This window comes from Dermochelys coriacea, chromosome 11, assembly GCF_009764565.3.
Source record: "Dermochelys coriacea isolate rDerCor1 chromosome 11, rDerCor1.pri.v4, whole genome shotgun sequence".
NCBI lineage: Eukaryota > Metazoa > Chordata > Testudines > Dermochelyidae > Dermochelys > Dermochelys coriacea.
Window position 1 is genome coordinate 41,944,505 of NC_050078.2, and position 23,359 is coordinate 41,967,863.

General features: G+C 38.9%; 1 protein-coding gene across 5 annotated transcripts in view; it reads left to right on the forward strand.

The window, feature by feature from the left end:
* The window catches only part of RAPGEF4 (Rap guanine nucleotide exchange factor 4), a 219,104-nt gene extending 198,806 nt beyond the window's left edge, over window positions 1-20,298 (forward strand). For all 5 annotated transcript variants that reach the window (XM_038422202.2, XM_038422196.2, XM_038422197.2 and 2 more), the window contains 6 exons: window positions 3,606-3,696; window positions 5,930-5,980; window positions 6,551-6,638; window positions 6,985-7,049; window positions 17,408-17,462; window positions 19,387-20,298. In XM_038422202.2, the coding sequence (XP_038278130.1) occupies window positions 3,606-3,696; window positions 5,930-5,980; window positions 6,551-6,638; window positions 6,985-7,049; window positions 17,408-17,462; window positions 19,387-19,514 (478 nt within the window). In that variant the 3' untranslated portion in view covers window positions 19,515-20,298. The remainder of the gene's footprint in view (window positions 1-3,605; window positions 3,697-5,929; window positions 5,981-6,550; window positions 6,639-6,984; window positions 7,050-17,407; window positions 17,463-19,386) is intronic.
* Window positions 20,299-23,359: the final 3,061 nt, after the last annotated feature.

Sequence of the window (23,359 nt, forward strand, 5' to 3'; positions counted from 1 at the left end):
CCCTCTTCTTCCCTCCTCCCAATCCCTGCTATTGTTTGTTACACCCACATGTTGTTTATTGTCTCAGAGTAGATTCTAAACTCCTCAAGGGAAAAACTATGTCTTTCTATGTGTTTGTACAATGCCTTGGATGATGGACCCGGATCTTGACTGGGGCCTCTGGGTACTATTATAATACAAATAAGTAATTTACACTTAAAACATGAAAAAACATTTTTGCATTTTATAAAACAAGTCCCCCATTTTTAAAAGTGTCATGATGGAGTCGGGGAAGAAAGGATTATCATAAAATAAACTCTGAATTCTGCTCCAGAAATCATAATTTTTCATATCCCAAACCCATGCCCACATACAACTTGTACACAAGCACTAGAATGACCAATCCTGCTGCATAGGCGGCCTGATATTGCAAGGTACTGAGTCCCTTCTGGAAATTGCTGAGCACTCTCAACATTCACTAAAGGTAGTGGAAGTTTAAGGCTCCTTAAACATCTTAAAAGATGCATCTCACAGGATCAGACTCCTAGTAAGGTAAATAGAACATACTCCTGTAGTCTCTAAAAACATTATCTCGTTCTTTAAAGGGAAATTGTAAACCAGAAAGCAGGTCTGACATATTCTGTCCAGTAGAGGGCAGTAGGGTACATACACACAAATGAAGAAGGTTTATTCCTCAAATCAGTAGTGTGAAATGGGAAAATGCATAAATACAAGTAAATGAAGATATTAAGCTAAATTTAATAAACCTTTAAAATCAAGCATCTTCAAAATAACAGTTAAACTTCACCTTAAGAAAAAACAGGGAAAATAATCAGTTATAAAGTCCCCAGACCCATTAGATTTCCCAGTGTCACAGGGTTATGCTATTTAGATCAGCTTGATGACCTATTTACTTCCATGTTTCTGGTCTCACTACAGTTCTAAAAATAAATGCCTAAACGTGACCTGCTCTACTGAGACCTCTGTGTCTCCTAAAGGTAGGAAGTTCTGAAGCACAAGATTTTCCTAAATAAAAACTGAGTTGGCAGATTTATTTTCAGTGGCTGCAAAAGAACTTTAAAAATTATGGAGTTCTTTTTACCATATAAATTGTTGCCATGGTAACAGGTGCTACAGAACATAGTGAAACAAATATAATGTGCTGAAGAGTTAGAACAAAAAGAGCCAAGGGATTGGGTTAAAAAAAGAGGGGCCCAGGCCTTGAAGTAATAACCCTGTCTAAATTTGCACATGAAGAGCCTTGATAAACCAGTAACCGAATGAGAGTAGAATCCTCCCTGAGAGCAGAGGAAGGTGCACTAGATTTATTAGGGAGGGCACTCAGTTCAATACAGCACTGTTAATCTTCCTGGGTAGCTGGTGGTAAAATTGTGTGGCTGCAGCTTTCCTGGCATACTGATATTCAGAGATAATGGCTGCTGAGCACCTTGGTTCCATATTGTGCCTGAGGGGTCCCCACTTTTCCAATAAGCATGCTGTCTGTGCCTTGAAATGTACTCTTTTTGGTGCTCATGCCCCTAGGGGAAGTTGCATAACCAGATGCAGGCTCATTGTACTGAGCCTGGTGTATTTTCAGCTTACTGTGCAGTGGTTGCTCCTGCCACTTGCTGGGTAAAAGTGTGCAGCTCACCAGGTTCACAAGCTTGGAGTCTTTGAAATAAAGGAAGAAATTAATTCTGTTTCCTGTGGTGTCTTTCACTGCTTCCACACAGATACATGTGTGCACATGCACACACATAGACTTTCAATGTATTGTCTCTACATACACATTATTTAAAAGAACCACTTTATGTGTACAAATTTATTAGAGCATAAGCTTTCGTGAGCTACAGCTCACTAAATTTGTTAGTCTCTAAGGTGCCACAAGTACTCCTTTTCTTTTTGCGAATACAGACTAACACAGCTGCTACTCTGAAACCTGTCACTTTATGTGTATACACAAAAGATATCCACTCACTCTTCTATGCCTCCTTTCTCTCATCTCGATACACACTAGTTCACGCACAGTCATTAAAAATCTCTCTCCATATGCACACCCACAAAACATTCCCTTATTTCAGCCAAAGGATAGTTGCAAGTTGCAGCTTTCTTAAATAAGCCCATAATACACTTGAATACTAGTATTTTAATATTTATTATTTCTACTGAACCCAGATTTATGCTTGGTGCCCCCAGAACAAGTAAAGACATGTTACCATCATCAAAGCAACATGTGAGGGAAATAATTTTGGTAGCAGCATTGGAAGGTTGGAGGGTGGTAAGGTTGTTAAAAAGAAGACCCGAGAGCAGAAATGGTCACAGTAGTCAGTAGATGATTAGGTTGTGGGCAAGCGATTTGACCATCAGGAAAAAAAGGAAAGGGTGTGTTTTTTGAAATGTGAAGAAAAAGCAACAGGATGTGGCTATGGCTTGGACGTGAGGGAAACAGAGCCAAGTTAATCCCCAAAGTTACAAACCTGGGTGACGGCATTATGGTGACAGTGTTCACTGGTATAGTATACTACAGAGATAGTTTTGGGAGGAGAAACTATGAGCTCACTCTTGGCCATGCTGAATTAAGGTGAAGATCAATCATACAAGATGAGATATCTGAGAGAGGATAAAATATTCAAGATTTAACTTCTGTAGATAGTGCTGAAGTAGAGAATAATATTTGAGAATCACAGTTTGAATCTCTTGCTTTTATAGTTTCCTTAATATCCTACCACCCAAGCTTTGCAAATCAAATAGCAAAAGAAGCATAGGCCTAAAGATTTCTACTTTGGGCAATTATAGTGACAAACATAGCAAATAATTTGCAAAGATGTGGCATATCAGATATTCTGTAATATGCAGTTACATCCTTCAGTCTCTCCTGAGCACTAATGAAGGAGCACTCTTGTATTGGAGGCTAGGGCAGATTTAGTGCACCTAGTATGTGGGGTCTTTAGCAATGGATATGTTGTAAAGGGTCTTTATAATGATGAAGATGACAGTTGGCACTTATTTAATTGAAAGATCCCAAAGAGTTCAAGAAACTGCACAATTTGGTTACAGACTATGTATACAGGGGTCACTGAAACACAGCCATCTCTGGGCATCTGCCCCTTGAATCTGGAGTAAGGCTCTTCTGGGGTGTAGACAACCTGCCAGCCCACCAAGTTCTGCAACTGTGGGAGTGTAAACTATGCTTCTCCCTCTGTTTTTGCATTCCTTGGACCTTAACTTAGTCTAGTGTCAGGAGATTCCCCATAGTGCACGGGTGGGAGAGAAAGGTGTTAAAATGCCATGGATTCCTGTATGCCAAAGATGACATCAGATAAGAGGAAAACTGGTGGCCAATTTTGAGGCATGAGGGGACAGAAGTTTCCAGGTGAATTTGATCAGTATAGATACTATTATCCTGTGTTTACCAAGCTTCTCATTATGCTTTCAGTTTGAGATCCAAACAAAACTCAGGGGGAAAGAGGTTGCAAAATGATGTGTCTCAAGTCCACTGGTGAGATTTGCCAGAACGTAATCAAACTCAAACCAAAGGCTTGTATTCCACGCTTTTCAGGACCTCAGTTTTACTTTTCCTCTGATTATATTCATAACATTAAAAGTCTGGACCTTTTGTATTTCAGCTGTAAGGAATACAAAAATCTTAATTCCTTTTTCGCTATTATCATGGGACTGAGTAATGTTGCTGTGAGCCGCCTTTCACTAACATGGGAGGTAAGTGATAGCTACAATAGTTCTGAGACCTTTGGTTGTAATTTCTGCTTTTAGTAAGCAACAACATCCATCCATCCATGTTATTTCTAGAATTAACATGGTTTATTGGGAGAGAGGGAGGCATGCCATTCTTCACGACAGTAATTCAGTTTCTGAGAGGAGAAGTTACTACTGTAGACTAAAAGCTTGGAGACGTCCCATACCATTAATGAGCATTTGTGTAGCTCAATACTGAGCTGCTGTGTTTTTGTTTTGTTTTACAAAAAAGGAGATAAAGAGGGAGGCAAAATCATTGGGGGAAGCAAGGTGAAATTACATTTCATGGGCCAAATTCTCCTTTACCCCAGTGTAGCCCTCCTCCAAAAATTCTGAAAGATTTGTCATGACATTTTTTAGCAAAACATTTTCATCAGAATTTCCATTTTTATAAAATCTGTATATGCTGTTTGCACATTTTTTGGATATTTCTGTGAACATTTTTCATGAAAAATAGAAAAATGTTTGGCCAGGTTTCTGTGATATACTGGTGTAATTGAAACCAAAATATAACCTATTGCATTTAACACGTTTCTAAAATCTGGCCTGAAAATGAGGATTTGAGGTACCATTAGAAGGCAGCAGTTTACAAAAAGACCTCAACCTGAAATCTAAATGTACACTGTCAGTTTGCAGCCAGAAAAGCCTACATTTATTTTTCTGAATACCAGCATAAACCTTTTCACAATTAACACTGAAGGCATGAATTTGAAGGCTAATTTCTAAATATCTGGCCCTTTATTTCTATCTGCTAAGACTGGGGAGTTTTAAAGAGGGCAGAAGTTCTAGGCAGACGAGGTGGAATTTAATTAATTTACTGTGTACAACAAGCTGGAATTTGCAGTAGATATGGGGATTGAGCTGGAAGGGGGAAGAGATCATTTGTAAGTGAAAGAGGTATGACATTGTATTCAGATAAATGTTTTCACACTCTTTTTTTCAGCAGAGCATTCAAGTTATCAAGACATAATCTAAGAGTATCTCTACTGTTTTTCAGGATATGTGTGTTCAGGATATATACGTGAACATCATTAGTAAAAAGCAGGTCCTACATATTTATTCTTAATGTTCATATGCAGGTATGTCAGTCACACACACAAATCAGGTATTTGCAGGTGCATATAGCCACTTCATTCACAAATACCTGATTTGTATGCGTTTGGAAAATAGGCCCACAATTTGTTCATGTCCATCATTAGAAATGAGGCCACTGCTGTGGCACTCTATCTTGCTATAATATGCCTATTAAATAGAGGAATACTTTACTGCAGAATTGACTTTAAGGAAATATTTCTTTATTGCTTATGATGCCCACTAAATGTTGTAATGTGATTTGATCAGAAAATATATTCAAATTTGTAATGCAAATTAGAAAGCTGACATGTTTTAATATGATATATGAAAGTTACTGTGATCTTTGAAGCTGTCTTTTTCACATACCAGTATCCTCTTCCAGTAAACTTGCTCAACATTTCTAGTATAATGTGAGATAGAAAGCAACTATTTAATAATGTTCTACCATATCCTTTATTCACTGTGGGCATACCTGACAAAAGTTCATTTTCAGTGTCTATTGTGAACTGAAAAGTTATTAATTAACTTAACCCAAACAAAAGAATACTGACCCTTGGATGCCAGGCAAATCAACAATTTGTGTAATAGTTGATGATACATTTGGCTTAACAATATCTCCTGGAAATGCCCAGGTGGGATTTGACTGACTGGTGAATATTCCAAAAGGCACATGGTCATTTATGTGAATGATCCAGCTGAAATAATACTGCCCAAGGTATTTTTGTAAATTGCTTTGGTTCAAACAGGCTGTCATTAAGGATGGGACTGAATTGGAACACTGAATTAAACTTTCATTTGCACTTTGGATCCAGATATGAATGTGAATTACTTGGCTGCAGCATGTCACAGTAATGGGCCAATTCAATGTCTGAATCTGAACATCTCAAACTGGGTAACTTCAGGATTGGATCCAAATCAGAATCCAGGTTTTGTAGCTCAGTCCCATCTCTATTTATAATCTGGTTGCTAGGAGACGTGCTGTATTTTACTTTACCACATTGTTCCAGAAAGAACAGTTTTTCCTGCTTTAAGGATGTTTACAAGAAACATACACAGTAAAATGGTTATACTGAATGCAAATTAAATTTAACACAGTTTTCTGTTGTTTTTGTTTTATTAACAGAAACTTCCAAGCAAGTTTAAGAAGATCTATGCAGAGTTTGAAAGCTTGATGGTAAATGGCAATAGATCCTTTATTCTGTGCACAATCTGTACTAATTCAGTTTCTGAGTAACTGATTTGAATTCCTCGATACAGAACATTTTATATGTCCTTGTTTGAATTTAAGAAATTTATGATCCCATTTTAGTGCTGCTAAAATAAGCATGTATGACTAATAAATTATACTCTTAGGAACCTACTCTGACAGAATTTATGTATCACTTAAGGTCAATCTGGGACACTCTGAAAAGCTTTATAACATGTTTTCCCATTGTACATATGGGAAATTGTATTTTCTAGCATGGATATTTTTTTTTTATTCTGGTGTCTGCAAATCCATTAGAGGGAGGGAAAATGTGAGGTTTCTATTCAAATAAGCTGTTTTGTAATCACACTTGTATCTTGCCATTTGATAGGAGAATTGTTAAATTTAATAAAAGCTGTCCTTGTTTTGAAGCTGCACTTTTTAAAGCTGCAAGACAAAGTAATTACATTTAATAAACACCATGTCTTTAAAATGAAGTTATACAGTGTCTGCTTTTTGATCCATGTTAGTAATTGTCTGATCTCTTCTTTTTTTAAGGATCCATCAAGAAACCATAGGGCCTACAGGCTTACTGTAGCTAAACTGGACCCTCCTATAATTCCCTTCATGCCCTTACTTATAAAAGGTAATCTAGAAAATCTACCAGCCTTATTCATGTGAAAGTTAGTTGTCAGATATTTGAAGAGTGAAAGGCAGTAAGAGAAAGTGGAAGGTGCAATCCTCTTTTCTATTAAAAAAAAATCATGACATGGAGATCGGTGAAGGAGTGTTCAGTAAATCTCAACATCAGACTCCAATTGCACTAGCCTTAGTGAGAAATCTTTCAATTCTATCACTCTAATAAAAGGAGCAGTTTTTTAACAATTAAATGGTCTGATTGTTGTAACTGAAGAGATAGAGATACAGTGCTGTATTATTTTGTATGTCATAATTCAATTATCTATAAGACTATTACATTTATTTCTATGCAGACATGACATTTACTCACGAGGGGAACAAGACATTCATTGACAATCTAGTAAACTTTGAAAAAATGGTACGTACAGTATGTTCTCAGCTGTGGTTGTATGTTGAGATTTACAGTGGTGCAAAAGAGAACTAATGGTTTTATACAAGACACTTCTAGGTACAATATATGCACACAAACTTCATTTTTTTCTGAATCTGAGTTGCATTGCTGGCCCTTTGAGGGCAAATTTCCAGGCTTCGTAGCTCTCCTTCCTGTTGGAAGGGGAATCGGTGACGCAACGTCAGGGTTATGTTCCAGTGTAATTTATGTATTTACAAATGTACACAAGTCCTGTTTACCTAGAACAGAAGTGGCAACAACTGCATGCAGGCAATTTCCTTTTGCAGAAATCTCAACTAAGAGACATTTTCCTGCTTCTGATAAGTGGGGGTTTTGTCATTGTCCGTATTGGTTACTCAGGGTATGTCTTCACTTCACAGTTAACTCAGATGATCAAGCCTAGCCCCTGTGTAAACCACCACATTGCAAGGCCCTACCCAAGTTACTGTGTCCTCCTCTTTGCTGCACTCTGCCATGTGTGCTGCTAGGACTAGTGGGAGCATATTCCATGGTTCTTTGTGCTGCAATAAGCTGAGCCACTCTGATTCTTTCCCAGTGAATTGTGGGAGAACTTGTCTGCCCTTCAAGCACTTGTGGGAATTGTGGGAAGGCCTTGAAGGACTATCAGCACTTGAGTGATTAGCCTGTGTGCTCACTGCAGTGTGGGCAGATTATCATCCCAACTGAATGTATCACTCAGATTTTAGCCTTCAGCCCCAGACAAACCAACTAGCCTGGGTTAAAAGCACTGCCAAATTCAGGTGTGAGGTTCTTTTTCGGGTGGAGAAGGCTTGGGAGGTAATGCCCAGGTAGCAGCCTGAGTTAGTTCTACGGTGAAAGCATACTCTAGCTGCATATAAACACACTCTGTTCCCTTCTCCTGCCTCAGCCCAGAGCTTTCTTCCTGGGAAAGAACTGTTTGACCAGGACTTCATGGTTTAATTAGGTGGGCATAGGTGCTAGCTCTCCTTTCTGAAGTAGCTGTGCAATATACAGGAACCTCAGACAGATTTGCCTGGAGTTGGCTTCTGGTCAGTCTCCAGTCTGACAAAAGAAAGTGCTTAATCCCCTTAGTAATAATCTGGGTGTGGTTACTGTATGGTATCTCTAGGTCCAGGCCATCCAGTTAGTTCTTTCTATGCAAGATTTCATACTGAATGCTTATATATTGATGATTCATAAGATGCATAACATTAACACCTTCTGCCATGACAATATATATTTGTGGTATTAATTATTGTAATAGTGAATCAGGAGAGCATTCAGATTTTGTGTGTGTATGTGTGTACGTTGGCTGCCTATTGCTATAATTTACAGTTGTCGATTCCAAGCGGACGACTGACTTCATACCATTGTTTGTCTCAAGATTTATAGAGTCTGCCAGTCATAAGAAGGAATTTTTCAAACATGTATTTCTACACCCTGGTTTTATTAGTAGTAGATTAGAAGATTTTAGAGGTAGTTTTATACAGCAATAGTGTTACCCCTTTTGACCCAAGCAGTTATCCAATATTTAGGGTCTTGTGGATTGTTCTGATAGGAGGGGAAATAGATGATGGAGTCACATGTTTCTTTGATGCAGTCCTGTTTCCCTGAACACAGTAAGAATCAAACAGGAAACAGTTTGTGGGCTTACAGTTCCAAGCCTCCTCTTCAGCCCACACTGTACCCAAAAGTGCTCTCTCTCGGGATATGTCTACGCTACAGCTGAGAGCGTGCTTCCCAGCATGGGTTGACAGACACGTGCTAGTTCTGCTTGAGCTAATGTGCTAAGAGTAGCAGCGTAGGCGGGGGTGGCAGCTTGGGCTAGCTGCCCACGTACGTACCTCAGGGGGCTGGCCCCGGTGGGTTTGTACTCAGGCAGCTAGTCCTGGCTGCACTGATGCTTTTAGTGCAATCACTCAAGCAGAGCTAGCGTGTGTCCACCTACCTGTGCTGGGAAGCACGCTGCCATCTGCAGCTTAGACATACCCTCAGGGTTACATTATAGCGTTTCTCTGGGTGTCTCTGGGGCTTCCTTGCTGTTTTCTCCGTGTCCTTCTGTAGTGTTTCTGCTGCTTCTTTCCACACACACACAGCTCTCTCAAGCAATATGCAGCCTCCAGTCAATGCTCTCCCACATAGCTCAGTTCACTGGCCTGGCATGTAGCCTATGTTTTGTCCTCCTGAATACAATCCCGTGGGAGACCTCAGGTACATACTCAGGGAGTTATCCCCTCCCACTGCTCACATGGCTGCAATTACTCATTTTTAGCATGCTAGCTCGATCAAAATTAGTGTGGGAATTTCTGCTTAGGCTGGAAATTACACAATGTGGACATACCCACAGTGAAAGTAATAAGATCTTGAGGGGGGAAAGAAGGACAAATTAGGAAGGTAGGGAGGCTGCATGGGGAAGAGAGAACATCGGAAGAAAGACAAGAAGAGAGAAGGAGATAAAAGAAATTGGGAAAAGGAGAAAGATTTTTAATAGATAGGAGACAGAGCAGATTAGTGCACAGCTATAAAAGGCACCTGATGAACAGGGAACATCCACAGTAGGAAAAAAGGTGATTTTTTTTTTTTTTTTAGCATGTGCTAGCTAACACATTGTAAAATGCTAGCGTGGACAAGGCAGTTTGTAGTTTTTACCTGTGTTATCAGGTCAAGATAAATAAATGGGGGGAGACTATTGTTTATTTCAGTCTTTTAACTCATGTTACAATTACAACTGCCTGGTCACATGTTAGTTACCATGTGTTAGCAAACACAAGCTAAAAAATATCTTTTTTCCTAGTGGAGACAAGGCCATGCAGTCACATACTATGGGCTAAATTCTGCTGTAATTTACACTGGTATAAATTCTGACCAACACCATTGTCAATATTCTGCTACTTTCATGTAGTTTTAGATAGAAACCAGAAACAGGCAGTGGCAGATTTTCTCTAGGAGCCATATCTAGCCATTTGTCATTTCTAGCTATTTGTTCCACTGATTTGATGGTTCTAGCAGATATAGTTAACTTTAGTTGCTTCTGATGGTTAGGAATTATTGATCTGTCCTGAATTTCTTCATCCTTTGGAAAACAGTTTCATAATCAGGGTGGATCAAAAGAGATTTTAAGTTTTATTCTTCTTACAGATAAAAATCTCTTGATGATCCCTACTGAAACCTTTGTTTAATTCTAAAAAGGGGCGTTCCTCTGCTTCTGGCGTAACTACAGCGCTATGTCTGAATTCTCACAGAAGAGTTTCAGTCCCAACAGCTGATAGGTTACTGACAACTGTCTGCTTGCAATTGGCTACCCAGACTGGAAATAGCACCCAGCAGAATAAATTACATCCCTCTAGCCAACACAGCTTTCTTAATCACTCTCATCTCTGTTTGTTTCAACTGTATTTTTTAAAAGACTGATACTGTTTCAGACTTGTGAGAACTCTTTCATACATTATTTTCTCACAAGTCTTAAGTACTAAATCACAGCCTACTTTCTGTGCGCCCTTGTAATCCAGTTATGGAAAGCTAGGAGGGGGCAGCAGATAGCAGGAGTTGGCCTCCAGGTTCATGGGGGCATGATCAATATTTTTGTCAGTAAATAGATGTTTGAATTATTAGCATACCAGTATCAGAAGGGTTAATCTGTATCCACAAAAACAATGAGAAGTCTGGTGGCACCTTAAAGACTAACAGATTTATTTGGGCATAAGCTTTCGTGAGTAAAAAACTGACTTCTTCAGATGCATGAAGTGAAAATTACAGGTGCAGGTATAAATATACTGACACATGAAGAGAAGGGTGTTACCTCACAAGTGGAGAACCAGTGTTTGCAGGGCCAATTCAATCAGGGTGGGTGTAGTCCACTCCCAATAATTGATGAGGAGGTGACAATTCCAAGAGAGGGAAAATTGCTTTTGTAGTGAGCCAGCCACTCCGTTTCTATTCAAACCCAAATTAACAGTGTTAAATTTGCAAAGTAATTGTAGCTCTGCAAAAAGAAAAGGAGTACTTGTGGCACCTTAGAGACTAACAAATTTATTTGAGCATAAGCTTTCGTGAGCTACAGCTCACTTCATCGGATGCTGTAGCTCACGAAAGCTTATGCTCAAATAAATTTGTTAGTCTCTCAGGTGCCACAAGTACTCCTTTTCTTTTTGCGAATACAGACTAACACGGCTGCTACTCTGAAACCTGTAGCTCTGCAGGTTTGCATGCATCCGATGAAGTGAGCTGTAGCTCACGAAAGCTTATGCTCTAATAAATTTGTTAGTCTCTAAGGTGCCACAAGTACTCCTTTTCTTTTTGTAGCTCTGCAGTTTCTCTTTGAAGTCTGTTTTTGAAGTTTTTTTGTTGAAGTATGGCTACTTTTAAGTCTGTTATAGAATGTCCAGGAAGGTTGAAGTGTTCTCCTACTGGCTTTTGTATGTTACCATTCCTGATGTCTGATTTGTGTCCATTTATTCTTTTACAAAGACTGTTCAGTTTGGCCAATGTACATGGCAGAGGGGCATTGCTGGCACATGATGGCATATATCACATTAGTTGATGTGCAAGTAAATGAGCCCCTGATGGTGTGGTTCATGTGATTGGGTCCTCTGATGGTGTCGCTAGAGTAGATAGGGGATAGAGTAAGCAACGGGGCTTGTTACAGGGATTGGTTCCTGGATTAATGTTTCAGTAGTCTGGTGTGTAGTTGCTGGTGAGTATTTGCTTCAGGTTGCGAGGCGGTCTGTTAGCGAGGACTGGCCTGCCTCCCAGGGTCTGTGAGAGTGAGGGATCGTTTTCCAGGATAAGCTGTAGATCGTTGATGATGTGCTGGAGAGGTTTTAGCTGGGGGCTGTATGTGATGGCCAATGGTGTTCTGTTGTTTTCCTCGTTGGGCCTGTCCTGTAGTAGGTGACTTCTTGGTACCCATCTCGCTCTGTCAATCTGTTTCCTCACTTCTCCAGCTAGGTATTATAGTTTTAAGAACGCTTGATAAAGATCTTGTAGGTGTTTGTCTCTGTCTGAGGGATTGGAACAAATTTGGTTGTATCTTAGGGCTTGGCTGTAGACAATGAATTGTGTGGTGTGTCCTGGATGGAAACTGGAGGCATGTAGGTAAGTATAGCGGTTAGTAGGTTTCCGTAGAGGATGGGGTTTATGTGGCCATCACTTATTTGCACTATAGTGTCCAGGAAGTGGAACTCTTGTGTGGACTGGTCCAGGCTGAGGTTGATCATGGGGTGGAAATTGTTGAAATCCAGGTGGAATTCTTCGAGGGCCTCCTTCCCGTGGGTCCAGATGATGAAGATGTCATCAATGTAGAACAAGTAGAGGAGTGGCACTAGGGGATAAGAGCTGAGGAAGTGTTGTTCTAAGTCAGCCATAAAAATGTTGGCATACTATGGGGCCATGCGGGTACCTTGCCGCTGACTTGAAGGTATAAGTTGTCCCCAAATGTGAAATGGTTGTGAGTGAGGGGACAGTACCATTACTAGGGCCTTATAGACTTTGTCTTCACTGCCAAAAAGGTCTATTTTTAGAGTAATTACCATGTGTTTGCTATCTTGCTGAAAATCGTAGTGGAGAAAAGTGCAGTGTAGCTAGACAAGGTCAATATTGTACCCTCTACCCAGATTTGATCTCACCTAACTACATTGCAGTAAAAGCTGTCTGTGACTTATCTCCACTAGGATTTTTACACAACATGCATTAGCTTTCATACTGTAAAAATGTATCTTTTTTTGGCAGTGAAAATGAAGCCATAATTATCTGGGGGAACTAGGAATTGTTAAGCTTGTGAAGTTGTAAAAATGCTGCTGTTGCAAGGTTGAGAACATACAATTTGGGAGCTGCAGGAAGGTAAAGCAGTAGTGAAGAGGACTGTAGTAGACCACAAATGCAACAATTAGGCACCTCAGACACGTTTATCTCTCAGCTCCAAAAACAAACCTCTACCATTTGAGACAAAGGAGAAGTCCCGTAGCTGTTAGTAGTAGTAGTTCTTGTTTACTCCCTGTGGGCTAGCCACTAGAGGGCAACGTGTAACCTACCAAGCCAGTGTATAACAGTATATTACATACAAGTTGTACTGCTTTTGTACCTGTCCATTTTTTACCAGTTTCACAGGTTTTTGTAAATAGATGGGATATGCCAGGCAGGCCCTTTTCTAGAACTGTTGTTCTGTGGGAGGCTCCAGGGGCTGGCTCTCCATGTGGAGATGCTATATTCCATACCACATTTGTGTCCCCAAATGAATTCAAACATGGTCTTTATCTTTTCCCTCATGGTTCATTTGAAAGCCAGTATTTACCATCCTTTCCTCGCATTCCCTGTATAACCCATGTACATGTGGCTGTCATTGCAGCATCATGTCTTCATGAGGGAAGGCAGGGGATGCATTTCCTTTGGAGCTTATGTCAAAACTATTCCTTAAGTCATCTGGCAGTGTGATCAGAGATCAATTTACCTGGCAGCCTCTGCACACTCTGCTTCCCAGTATGTCACAAAAGTGGAACCTGCAGAGGGAATAGAAGTTGCAAGGTGGCTCTGAAACCTAAGGCCCATCTTCCTGTGGCACCACAAGACAATACCGTCAGGCCACAAAGTTGGTCACTGGTTCTTCTTTTATTGAGTCTCTTCAACCTTGAGGTGTGAAATGAGGATTAAAGAATTTGTGCATATTGGTTTTCAGGTTTTGTGGTTATGAACAAAAGGGATTTCACATTCTGATCCTTTTGCAAAAAAAAAAAGGCAAACATTCTTTTCGTTCTTGGAACATAAAGATTATGCAGAAAGTGTGTGACTAAAGCCCCTGGTAGTTTTCTATGGCATATATGAATATTTATAACATTTAGAAGCTTAGGCTAGGAATGGATTAGCGATAATGTGTTGGCCTGCTACCACTCTTCTAGGCAGCATAAAACTTGAAATAGTGTGTGTGTGTGTGTGTGTGTATGTGTGTGTATATATATATATATATATATATATATATATAGGATGCTGATAGTAGCAGTTGCTATTGGGTTACGTGGTTGGTTCTATTTCAGATGGCTCCATATTTCGTTTTTATGGCTTTTCAATAATGGTCTTTCTTAGCATAGTGAGTAAACAGAGGCTAATTTTTGGAGATATTAACCTGAGGCAATCCCAAAATGAAGAAAAGTTTAAGGTGCTAACATCTGAACTTCTATGATAATGTTTGCTTAGTAACACAACCCTTCATCTACATGTAGTAAAACTCTGCTATTAATGGATCAAAATAAGAGAATCCACCACATTTGCAAGGCACTGGTAAAAGTAATCTGTTTTCTCTTTATGAGCCAGTGATATGTCCAACTCACACCTTTTGTGTCAGTACTTATAGAGTGTACGGGACAAACAAAGAGCCATGTGAATGGGGCTTTATGTAGGATGTATGGTGTGCTTCTGGGGTCATCTCATTGGGTTGAAGCAACATATTCTGCTGTGTTAACTCCCACTTCCAAAATCCTTGCTGTTGCATCATTGCCTGCATCCTTCTGAATGAAAAGGATTGGATGAGACTATCTTTAGAGTCATGCAACACCGCTCCTTAAAATGGAATTCTTGAGACAGTTCAGTGAGAGAAGATACTCCTATCCCAACAAGAGGCTAAATGCACAACTTCCAGTTTCCTAATTTTGGATAGTCCATAAAGGCAGAAACTTAAAGTTAGAACTTTTGGAAACTTATACTCCTGATTTCTTTCATCTTTCTGAATTGCACACAGTAGACTCATCCTGATCCCAAATGTTACTCCAATATACAGAACATCCCCAAAATAAAGAAAATACATGGGGTGAAAAAGTTTTAGTGATGCTGTCTCTTACTGTAAGGTAAGATTCTCAAACATGAAGTTGGATCCAAAACTAATCAAACTTTGGAGAATTTTGAATATAGCTCTAGACTAGATCCAAACTTCATGGCTCAGCTCAAATTTTTTGTGAACTGAGGCCTGAGACGCTGAAGATTTATAAGTATAGAAAGATAAGACTGAATGTTTCCAACAAACACCCAGCAATATACAGGTCAAGCAACTTTAACCATCATCTTGAAAGAGAGAACTTTCAGAAGTGTGTCCCCTAAAAGAAGCAATTCTGGAAGCTGCATCAACGCATTAGTCAGCCAGCCTTGTTCAACATTATGATACCACTCCTGGAAGTACTTATTTTACGGGAGTATTTCTGAAATAGTATGATAAAAATAGCAACATCACTAGTAAGTGTGTTGGCCAAAACTACACAACTTCCACAGAAGTATGTAACATTTCAGAGCATACTCAAGTGTTTTCCAGTTTCATTAGGTTAAACTTCCAGACATGATCCTACTTTACGTGTGCACTCCGGATTGATCCAGCACAACGCTTAGACATGTCTTTGTCGTTAAGTATCTGAATAGTCCTAGTTAAGTCAGTTGGACTACTCACATACTTAATGTTAAGCACATGCAAGAGAATTTGTAGGATTGGAGCCTTGGATTGTAAACTCCTAAAGGAGAACACCATGCACACCTGTAGTACTAGACAAGTAATAATAATGATTTGGAAAAGTGTAAAAAGAACTAAGGTAATGTAGCGTTAAAATTACTTTTACTTGAGGGCTCTTTATCTGCTTATCTAGAGAATATTAAAAAAAATCCTGGTCCATATGCCCCAAAATGTTGGCAAAGTTGTGATGTGCACTCAGGCACCTCTTGGGCACTATCACAGGCTAGTTACATATTGTGTATGTATTAGATTTCTGATGCTGATCAACAATCATGCCAGTCTTGGTATGCTTTACATGATGCATTAAAATGTCTGAGATTACTCCATTCATGTGTATGAAAAATGTCAGTTACAAGCCTGTTCTGGTTTTCCTCTGAGCTGTTGTATTAAGAGCTATTTCATTTTCACATAAAAGCCTAATCTGTGGATTTTTTTTTTTTTTGTGAGGCATCTAAATTTAGCCAGACAAATTCTCTCATTACTCACTAGTTGGAAATAGGCTATTCCACTGTATGGATTTATAATTTTCTTGATCATCTTCATTTCCAGTGTGTGTAAAACAGCCTGTTGAGAATATGCTGAGAAGATATGTTAACACATATCAATTAGAACATTTTTAACGTGTTAAATGTGTTGGAACACATGAGAACAAACTTCAGATTCCTTGTAGCAATAGCAATTTTGCCTTTTGAAACTTTTTTCCTACTTCTTTTTCTTAATTTAAATAGGTAATTTAAATAGGTAAATTAAACTACAAGCCTTCATGCCTAAATCAAACTTCCCAACTATGGAAATTCAGATTTACTCCTGATGTTGTAATTTAATTGATACTTTGCTCAGCCAGGAGAACATTATCTATCAGGTGACAATTGAGCCAGTGAGTTAAGTTTGGGGTTGTAGAATTAGATTTCAACTTCCTTCCTTTTTTTTTTATCAGCAGCAATTCTACTCTGAAACATTAGTGTAAAATGGCATTTCTTCCTTATCAGATCTACGCCCCATGTTTATTGAGTCTTTGAGGCTTACTTTAGTGACTGCAATAATTTTTTTACTACAGTTTACTCTTGTTTCCAGTGCAGCGCAAGCACATCTAGGAAGAACTGAGTTGGATTCTGTTCCTTCCTGTGAATTATCAACAAAATAAGTTTCAACTCTAGCTGTAGAAAAAAAAAAAAAAAAAAAAAAGAATTCAAGTTGAATTTGCAGGGCTGGTAGTTAGAAAAATCATGGGTGACATTCTGGCACCACTGAAGTCAATGGCAAAGTCCTATTGACTTCAGTAGGGCCAGATTTCCACCCATCAGCTTTTTCATTATAAACTGAGCACATTTCATCAGGAAATCAGTAAAGATGGATCCCCAGAATGCCATTTTTACAGTCACTTTTCAAAGCAGAGCTGCATTTTAACTCAAACTCTTAATAAAATTTGAAATATCTTAAAGTGCTAGGTAATTTAATGGAATGTGTTCTAGAATGTCCTTGCTGTTAGGAACTAGTGACCTTAAAATTAAATTTGAGTATTCATGTGCAGAGGGTTTGGGATAACCCTTTTGTTTCGTCTGAAGATGTGAGCAAGGTTAAACATTAAAGGAACTGACTTTCTCTTATACTAAGGCTCCTTTACACCACTTAGGAAATGGAAATCACATTTATGCCCACTTTGAAGCCCATGTAAATGAGAATCAGACCCAAAATGTCTGGGCAAAGTTAAAATTCTGAATCTTTAACATCATTTGAATATGTTTTAATTGATTTTGTCAGTGTCTTCAGATCTGTGTTTACTTCAAATGATGAAATACGATGTTTGTTTTCTGTTTGCCCCTCCACCACGAAGGACACTTAAAATACATTTTCTTTTCAGCGTATGATCGCCAACACTACAAGGACAGTGAAATTTTGCCGAAGCCAATCTTTCAGTAAGTGTATTGCAATATGTGAATTGTCAGAATTATCATTGGTAATTGGAATGTTAAAAATGAGATTGTTGTGGATGATAGCGACATACTGGATAATGCATTTTGAGGCTATTGTTTCAATATTTTCACCATTGTTTGTGGTCATGCACAATGGCAGAAGTCTGATCAACCACACTGGATAATTTCAGCCTCACTCTGCTAAAGAGCATCACTCAGTCTCTGATTTTCTTTTTAACACAGCAGCCTCCCATCCTTCTTCACAGAAAGCAGAATAATTGGTGTAAAAAGAAACACTTATAATGGGATGGGATCTTTCCCATCCTAGCTCCAGAATCTCATGTTGACTAAACTTTTTCTTTGTTTCAGCCAGCTTCTCAGTTGGACATATCTCTTTTTTTAATTTTGGGACATATCTCTGGGACATATCTCTTTTTTAATGTTGATTTATTAAGCACTCTGAGACCTTCAGATATAAATGATTTAGAAATTAAAATATACTCTCATTATCTTCTAAATCTAAACACACACACATATCTTCAGTTAAAGTCCATAGACAAATGCACATATATCGAGAATAAAGTAAACCCTTTGGTTTGTACACTATGTAGATTCTGCATCGTCATCTTTTGTAAAAGAAGAGTGAACATTTGTAAAGCACCTAGTGCATATTGCTGTGAAGCAGCAGTTGCTCAGCTCTGAAATCACCAGTCTATGGAACAATATATAGCAATACTTTAATAAATATTGTGGGAATGCATACAGTGCAATTACATTATATTGTATAAATAGAGTAAAAAAGTGATTAAATTAAACACAAAAGACCTGATTCTCCTCTGGCTACTGCCTTGTATAGTCATTTAGGGCATGTCTAGATAAATTGCTTTTAAAAATTAAATTAACTAACTTGATTTAAAACAGCCCTTATACCTCATGTAGACACAGTTTAATGCCTTTACAATTGTGTTAGTTGATCAGGTTGTAGCTTAGACTCCGCCTAAGAGTTTGTCTACATTGCAAGTGAAGGTGTGATGGTAGTCTGATTATGGGTACCCATGCTAACTTTAACTACTGTGAGTAACAATAATAAAGTAGATGTGGTGGCATAGGCTTCAGCAAAAGCTAGCCACCCAAGTACTTGGAGCCTGGGTATGTATTCAGTTTCTAGCGTATGCTGTCAGATTGTTCAAGATATTTAGGCACCTAAGGATGCAGATAAGCAGTTAGTGGGATTTTCAAAAGCATCTGAGCACCTTACTCCTTCTGAAACCAATCAGTTAGGTGGTAGTGACTTTTGAAAATCCCACTAGGTGCCTATCTCCAAATTCAGGAGCTAAAATATCTTGACAAATCTGGCCCAGGAAGCTTTTAGATTGTACGCCAGTGACTGGCACTTATTATATGTTTGTACAACACCTAACATAATGGGTCTGAAGCTGCTTGTCCACTAAGCACCACCGCATTGCAAATGTTAAATAATAATGAATTAAGGATTACATTGGTTCATAAAGGAGACGTAAAGCAATTTTATGGTTTTGGGCCAGGGTGAGCTCTCCTAGGCCAACAGTAGATATTACTAAATTGTTAAACTATACCAACTGGCTGTGTAATTATTACTATTGACTATTAAGCTAGGTATAAAACTTCACCAAGGGCCATTAATTTCGGAGAATGTAGCCAAGGATACCAGGAAGCAGAGTTATTCTATGGGAAAAATAATACAAGATAATAAAAATATAAAATACACGGGGGAGAGTGAATTCAAATGGAGGAGAATAATGGAAGATAGATTTCTAAACATTTTATTTTTATTGCACCAGTATCTGGTGTTTACTTATGATAGATTTCTGAAAAGAAGAGTTATATATCCTACTCAGGTTTTTATTTGACCAAGTGTACCAATCCTACATCATTTCTGTTTCTTCAGATCCTGACGCAGCTCTAACTAATAAGAACCATCAGGATGTACGGACCTATGTACGACAATTAAATGTGATTGACAACCAGAGAACTTTATCACAGATGTCTCACCGACTAGAACCACGTCGAGCATAAACATTTAAAGTGACTACAAGAAATTATTTTTTCCAGTCAAGGTCATCTATTAAGAATTCCACTTATTCTGCTACTGCACTGCCACTACAAAAATAAGCAAAAACATATTCTAAAATCCTAGGTAACGCACAATGTACCAGCCCTCAGAGAAGTTTGACTAATGAAGAGTTTATACACTGTAACTGGGAGGGTGCACATATTGTGTACTCTTAATTCATTTTAAGATGAGGCAAAATTCCTGTAAATAGTGAAAATAAAAATGAGACAAAATAGCCAGAATAGCTGGTGAAACGTGCACCAAAAGCTCCTAATAGTTCTAAGGAATGTAGCAGTGTTTCTTTTCTCTAGTTAAAAATACAATATTTTAAGATTTATTGTCCAGTTTGGGGCCAAAATCTGCCATTAGTTTTGCATGTTCAGTTCATGTTAACTTCAGTGGGAGATGTATGTAAGAAACCAGTGACAGAATTTGGGCCCAAGCTAGGTCCAGTGGTATATTTCCAGGGTTTGTATTCAGGAAAAAATGAAAAAAATGTTTACTTATTAAACACTACATGTATTAAAAACAATTTCACATCTAAACCACATTTGCATACAACTGTAAAGTACTCTGGCCATTTAAGTTACCCTGGTAGGACTAAACTGCCATGTTTTGAATGATAAATAGATTAATATTTGTAATTTTACTTCTTTTGAGGTTTTCTTAAACTACCAACCAGGATTTTAGAAAATTTCAATTTGAAGCAATGAGCTTCATAAAATCAGTAGCATAAAGGTAGCAAGAGACTGGTTCAAAAAGAGCACAAAATGCACAAAGACAATATTTTCCTGGACATTATAACCTTAAATATCAGCTACAATTAGTTGTGGATGATTAAAACATACTTTCTGGGCTTAAACATTTACAAATATTTCAATTTTTAGCAATTGTTTTGCACTTTTAAGTAGATTGTAAATAGAAAAGTTAATTCATCATGTTCTAGAGTATTTATTTGTTTATGTAACGGTATTGTGCCAAAATAATTGCTTTTTATTTATTTTATTTAGCATGTAATTGAAGTACAGTTTTTCTGTCTTTACACTTAGTCTGCACTTTATGTGTAAGAATTGTGTAATGTGTTTTCTGTAAATAACATGCAGTATCTTAATTAAATGTAAATGCTTAAAAAGATTTGTTCATTGTCCTTAACATCTGTTGTGTGTACTCCAATCTTCATTCCTGCATAAAAACAGATGATGTTAGCAGGCTTGTGGAGTGAACTTCAATTGAACTTTGCTAGGTGTTGAACTGCAATAGGGTCCTCCTGTTTCTACACTCAATAGTCAATTATGTCCTTATTTAAACCTGTTCAACCCCATCACCATCTTTGAAAAGAGTTGAAAAGAAGTTCGTTTTAGCTCGTTTTAGTTTGTTTGGGGTTTCTCTGAATCAACATGAGGCTAGAAACCTCATACATTTCAAATATTTCAGAAATAATCAAGATACTAGGTTTTTTTTATTATAGAAAGGGGAAAATTATTACAATATCCCAAGCCAAATCCTTGCAATGTAAATGTAAAAAGATTGGTTTCAAAGTAGCAGCCGTGTTAGTCTGTATTCGCAAAAAGAAAAGGAGTACTTGTGGCACCTTAGAGACTAACAAATTTATTAGAGCATAAGCTTTTGTGAGCTACCGCTCACTTCATCCAAATGCATCCGATGAAGTGAGCGGTAGCTCACGAAAGCTTATGCTCTAATAAATGTGTTAGTCTCTAAGGTGCCACAAGTACTCCTTTTCTTTTTGTAAAAGGATTGTGTTCTTAACCCGAGTGAGTTAATTCTTTAACTTGATCTGCTAGTTTTGTGAAAACTACAAACTGGCTTGTCTTCATTAGGAGTTTGCCTTGAGTTAACTAATTCAAGTTAGAACATGCTTTTTCCACTCAGTGAAGACAAGGCCAGGGAGGCAACCTGAGTGAGTGGCAACAACTTTTCCATCTGCTCTTGATTCCCACCCTTCATGGAGTTTACATTCTGTAGATTTTCTGAAGTTTAGGTTGTGATGGGAGTGGAGAAGGTGTTTTACCATGTACCCACATGATTGTCTATGCACTTTCTCTGACTGGGATCACTTATGGTAGCATGAATAATCCATGGGGGAAGCTGCACAACTGTTGTGCTGTGCAGGCATTAGTGAATGACCAAAAGAAGGCTGCAAAATAGTGCCGACATTTGACATAGTGATATTCTTCTCTGTTCCACTCACATCACCTCTACAGTTTCAGAATAGCTGGATGTTTGTGATAAATATATCAACAGTGAATTAAAAGTGACTATTATCATCATCATCATTCTTCAGAACTAACACATATTGTCATATGTCAAGCTTTCTGGAGTGGCTCACGAACCTTGTGTGTTCTATCATTAGATTTCACCAACTAACTATCAAGTGTAAACTCCTCAAGCACTATAACAACCTTAACATGGAGTCACAGACAATCTCCTCAGGCATTCTAGTCTATCTTGCCACCCAAACAAGGCTGCCTTTGTGAGAGATGGTCTCTCGCATGAAAAATCACAACAATATTCAGGTTATGTCCAGCCGCAAAGAACAAGTCACTTACCCACGTCAGTTGCATTTCAGATCACACACCAATAACCATGCTTGTATCCAATCCTATAAAAAACTAACTAAAGATTTATTAACTAGGAAAAGGAAACAAGATTTCGTTACAAGTTTAAAGCAGGTAAACATACACACACTCACAAATGAGTTACAGTCTTAGGCTCCAGAACGTAACTGCAGCTGCTGTAATATGCAAGCTCTGTATGTCTGTCAGGGCTAACCCAAGCTAAGCAGCTTGGGGATCCATTGCTTATGCTTAGAAATATTGCCCTCTTTGAATTCCAAGCAGCATAGTGATGACAATTTTTTCTTGACAAGGTTTTTAATGCCCTTCCACCAGAGTTCAAGATGTGATGCAATGAGTATTTGTGCATGTCCCCTCTCCATGGGTGTGGAGAAAACAATCAACAAATTCTTTTGTCCACTGATTTGTCTGGCGTCCATAGGCCTTTGTAGGGCAGGAGATGACATCTCTTATGGTAAACTAGTATTTCACACTTAGTAATGCTTCTTTCCTGATTCTGGGGGTTTCCAGTTTCATAATTACAGAGCAAACACTTAAATACTACTGTGATGGTGCACCTGCCACACACTGGCCTATTAGGGCTTAATAGAGGCCATGGGCAGCTGCACAAAAAACAACCAATAGGAAAGGGGCTGCACGGAGCAGCCAATCAGGGCCAGGCAGATCCATATAAGAAGAGCTGCAGGGCAGAGCAAGTCCAGTAGCTGACTGGAGCTCAATGAGGGAATATCAGGCTCCTGCCTGGCAGAAGGGAACTAGCATCCTGGACAGAGAAGTGCTGTTAGCAGTGACTGGGGGGAGTTAAAGACAGCTCCTGACTGGCTTCAGGCATTCGCAGGCTGAGGCCCTGAGGCAAGGGCAAAGAGGAGCTGCGGGGAAGTGGCCCAGGGAAATTAACTGAGGCATTGGAGGGGACACAGCAAGTGACGGCCATCTACAGGGTCCCTGGGCTGGGACTTCAAGTAGTGGGCAGGCCCCACTTGTCACTGAGGAAGTGGCCAGACAATTGGCTGCAGTTGCCACTGAGGGAAGTGGCTGGATAGCAGACGGCAGGTCCCCTGGAATGGGGGAGAACAGCGCGTGACATGGCTGGAAGGCTGTGTCATGAAGAGGACGCAATGGTCCTGTGGGTAATGTGGGTCCTGAAGCAGAAGTGATAGTGGTGAGAAGCACCAGAAGGTGGTGAACTGGCTAGCAGAGCTAATCTCCAGCCA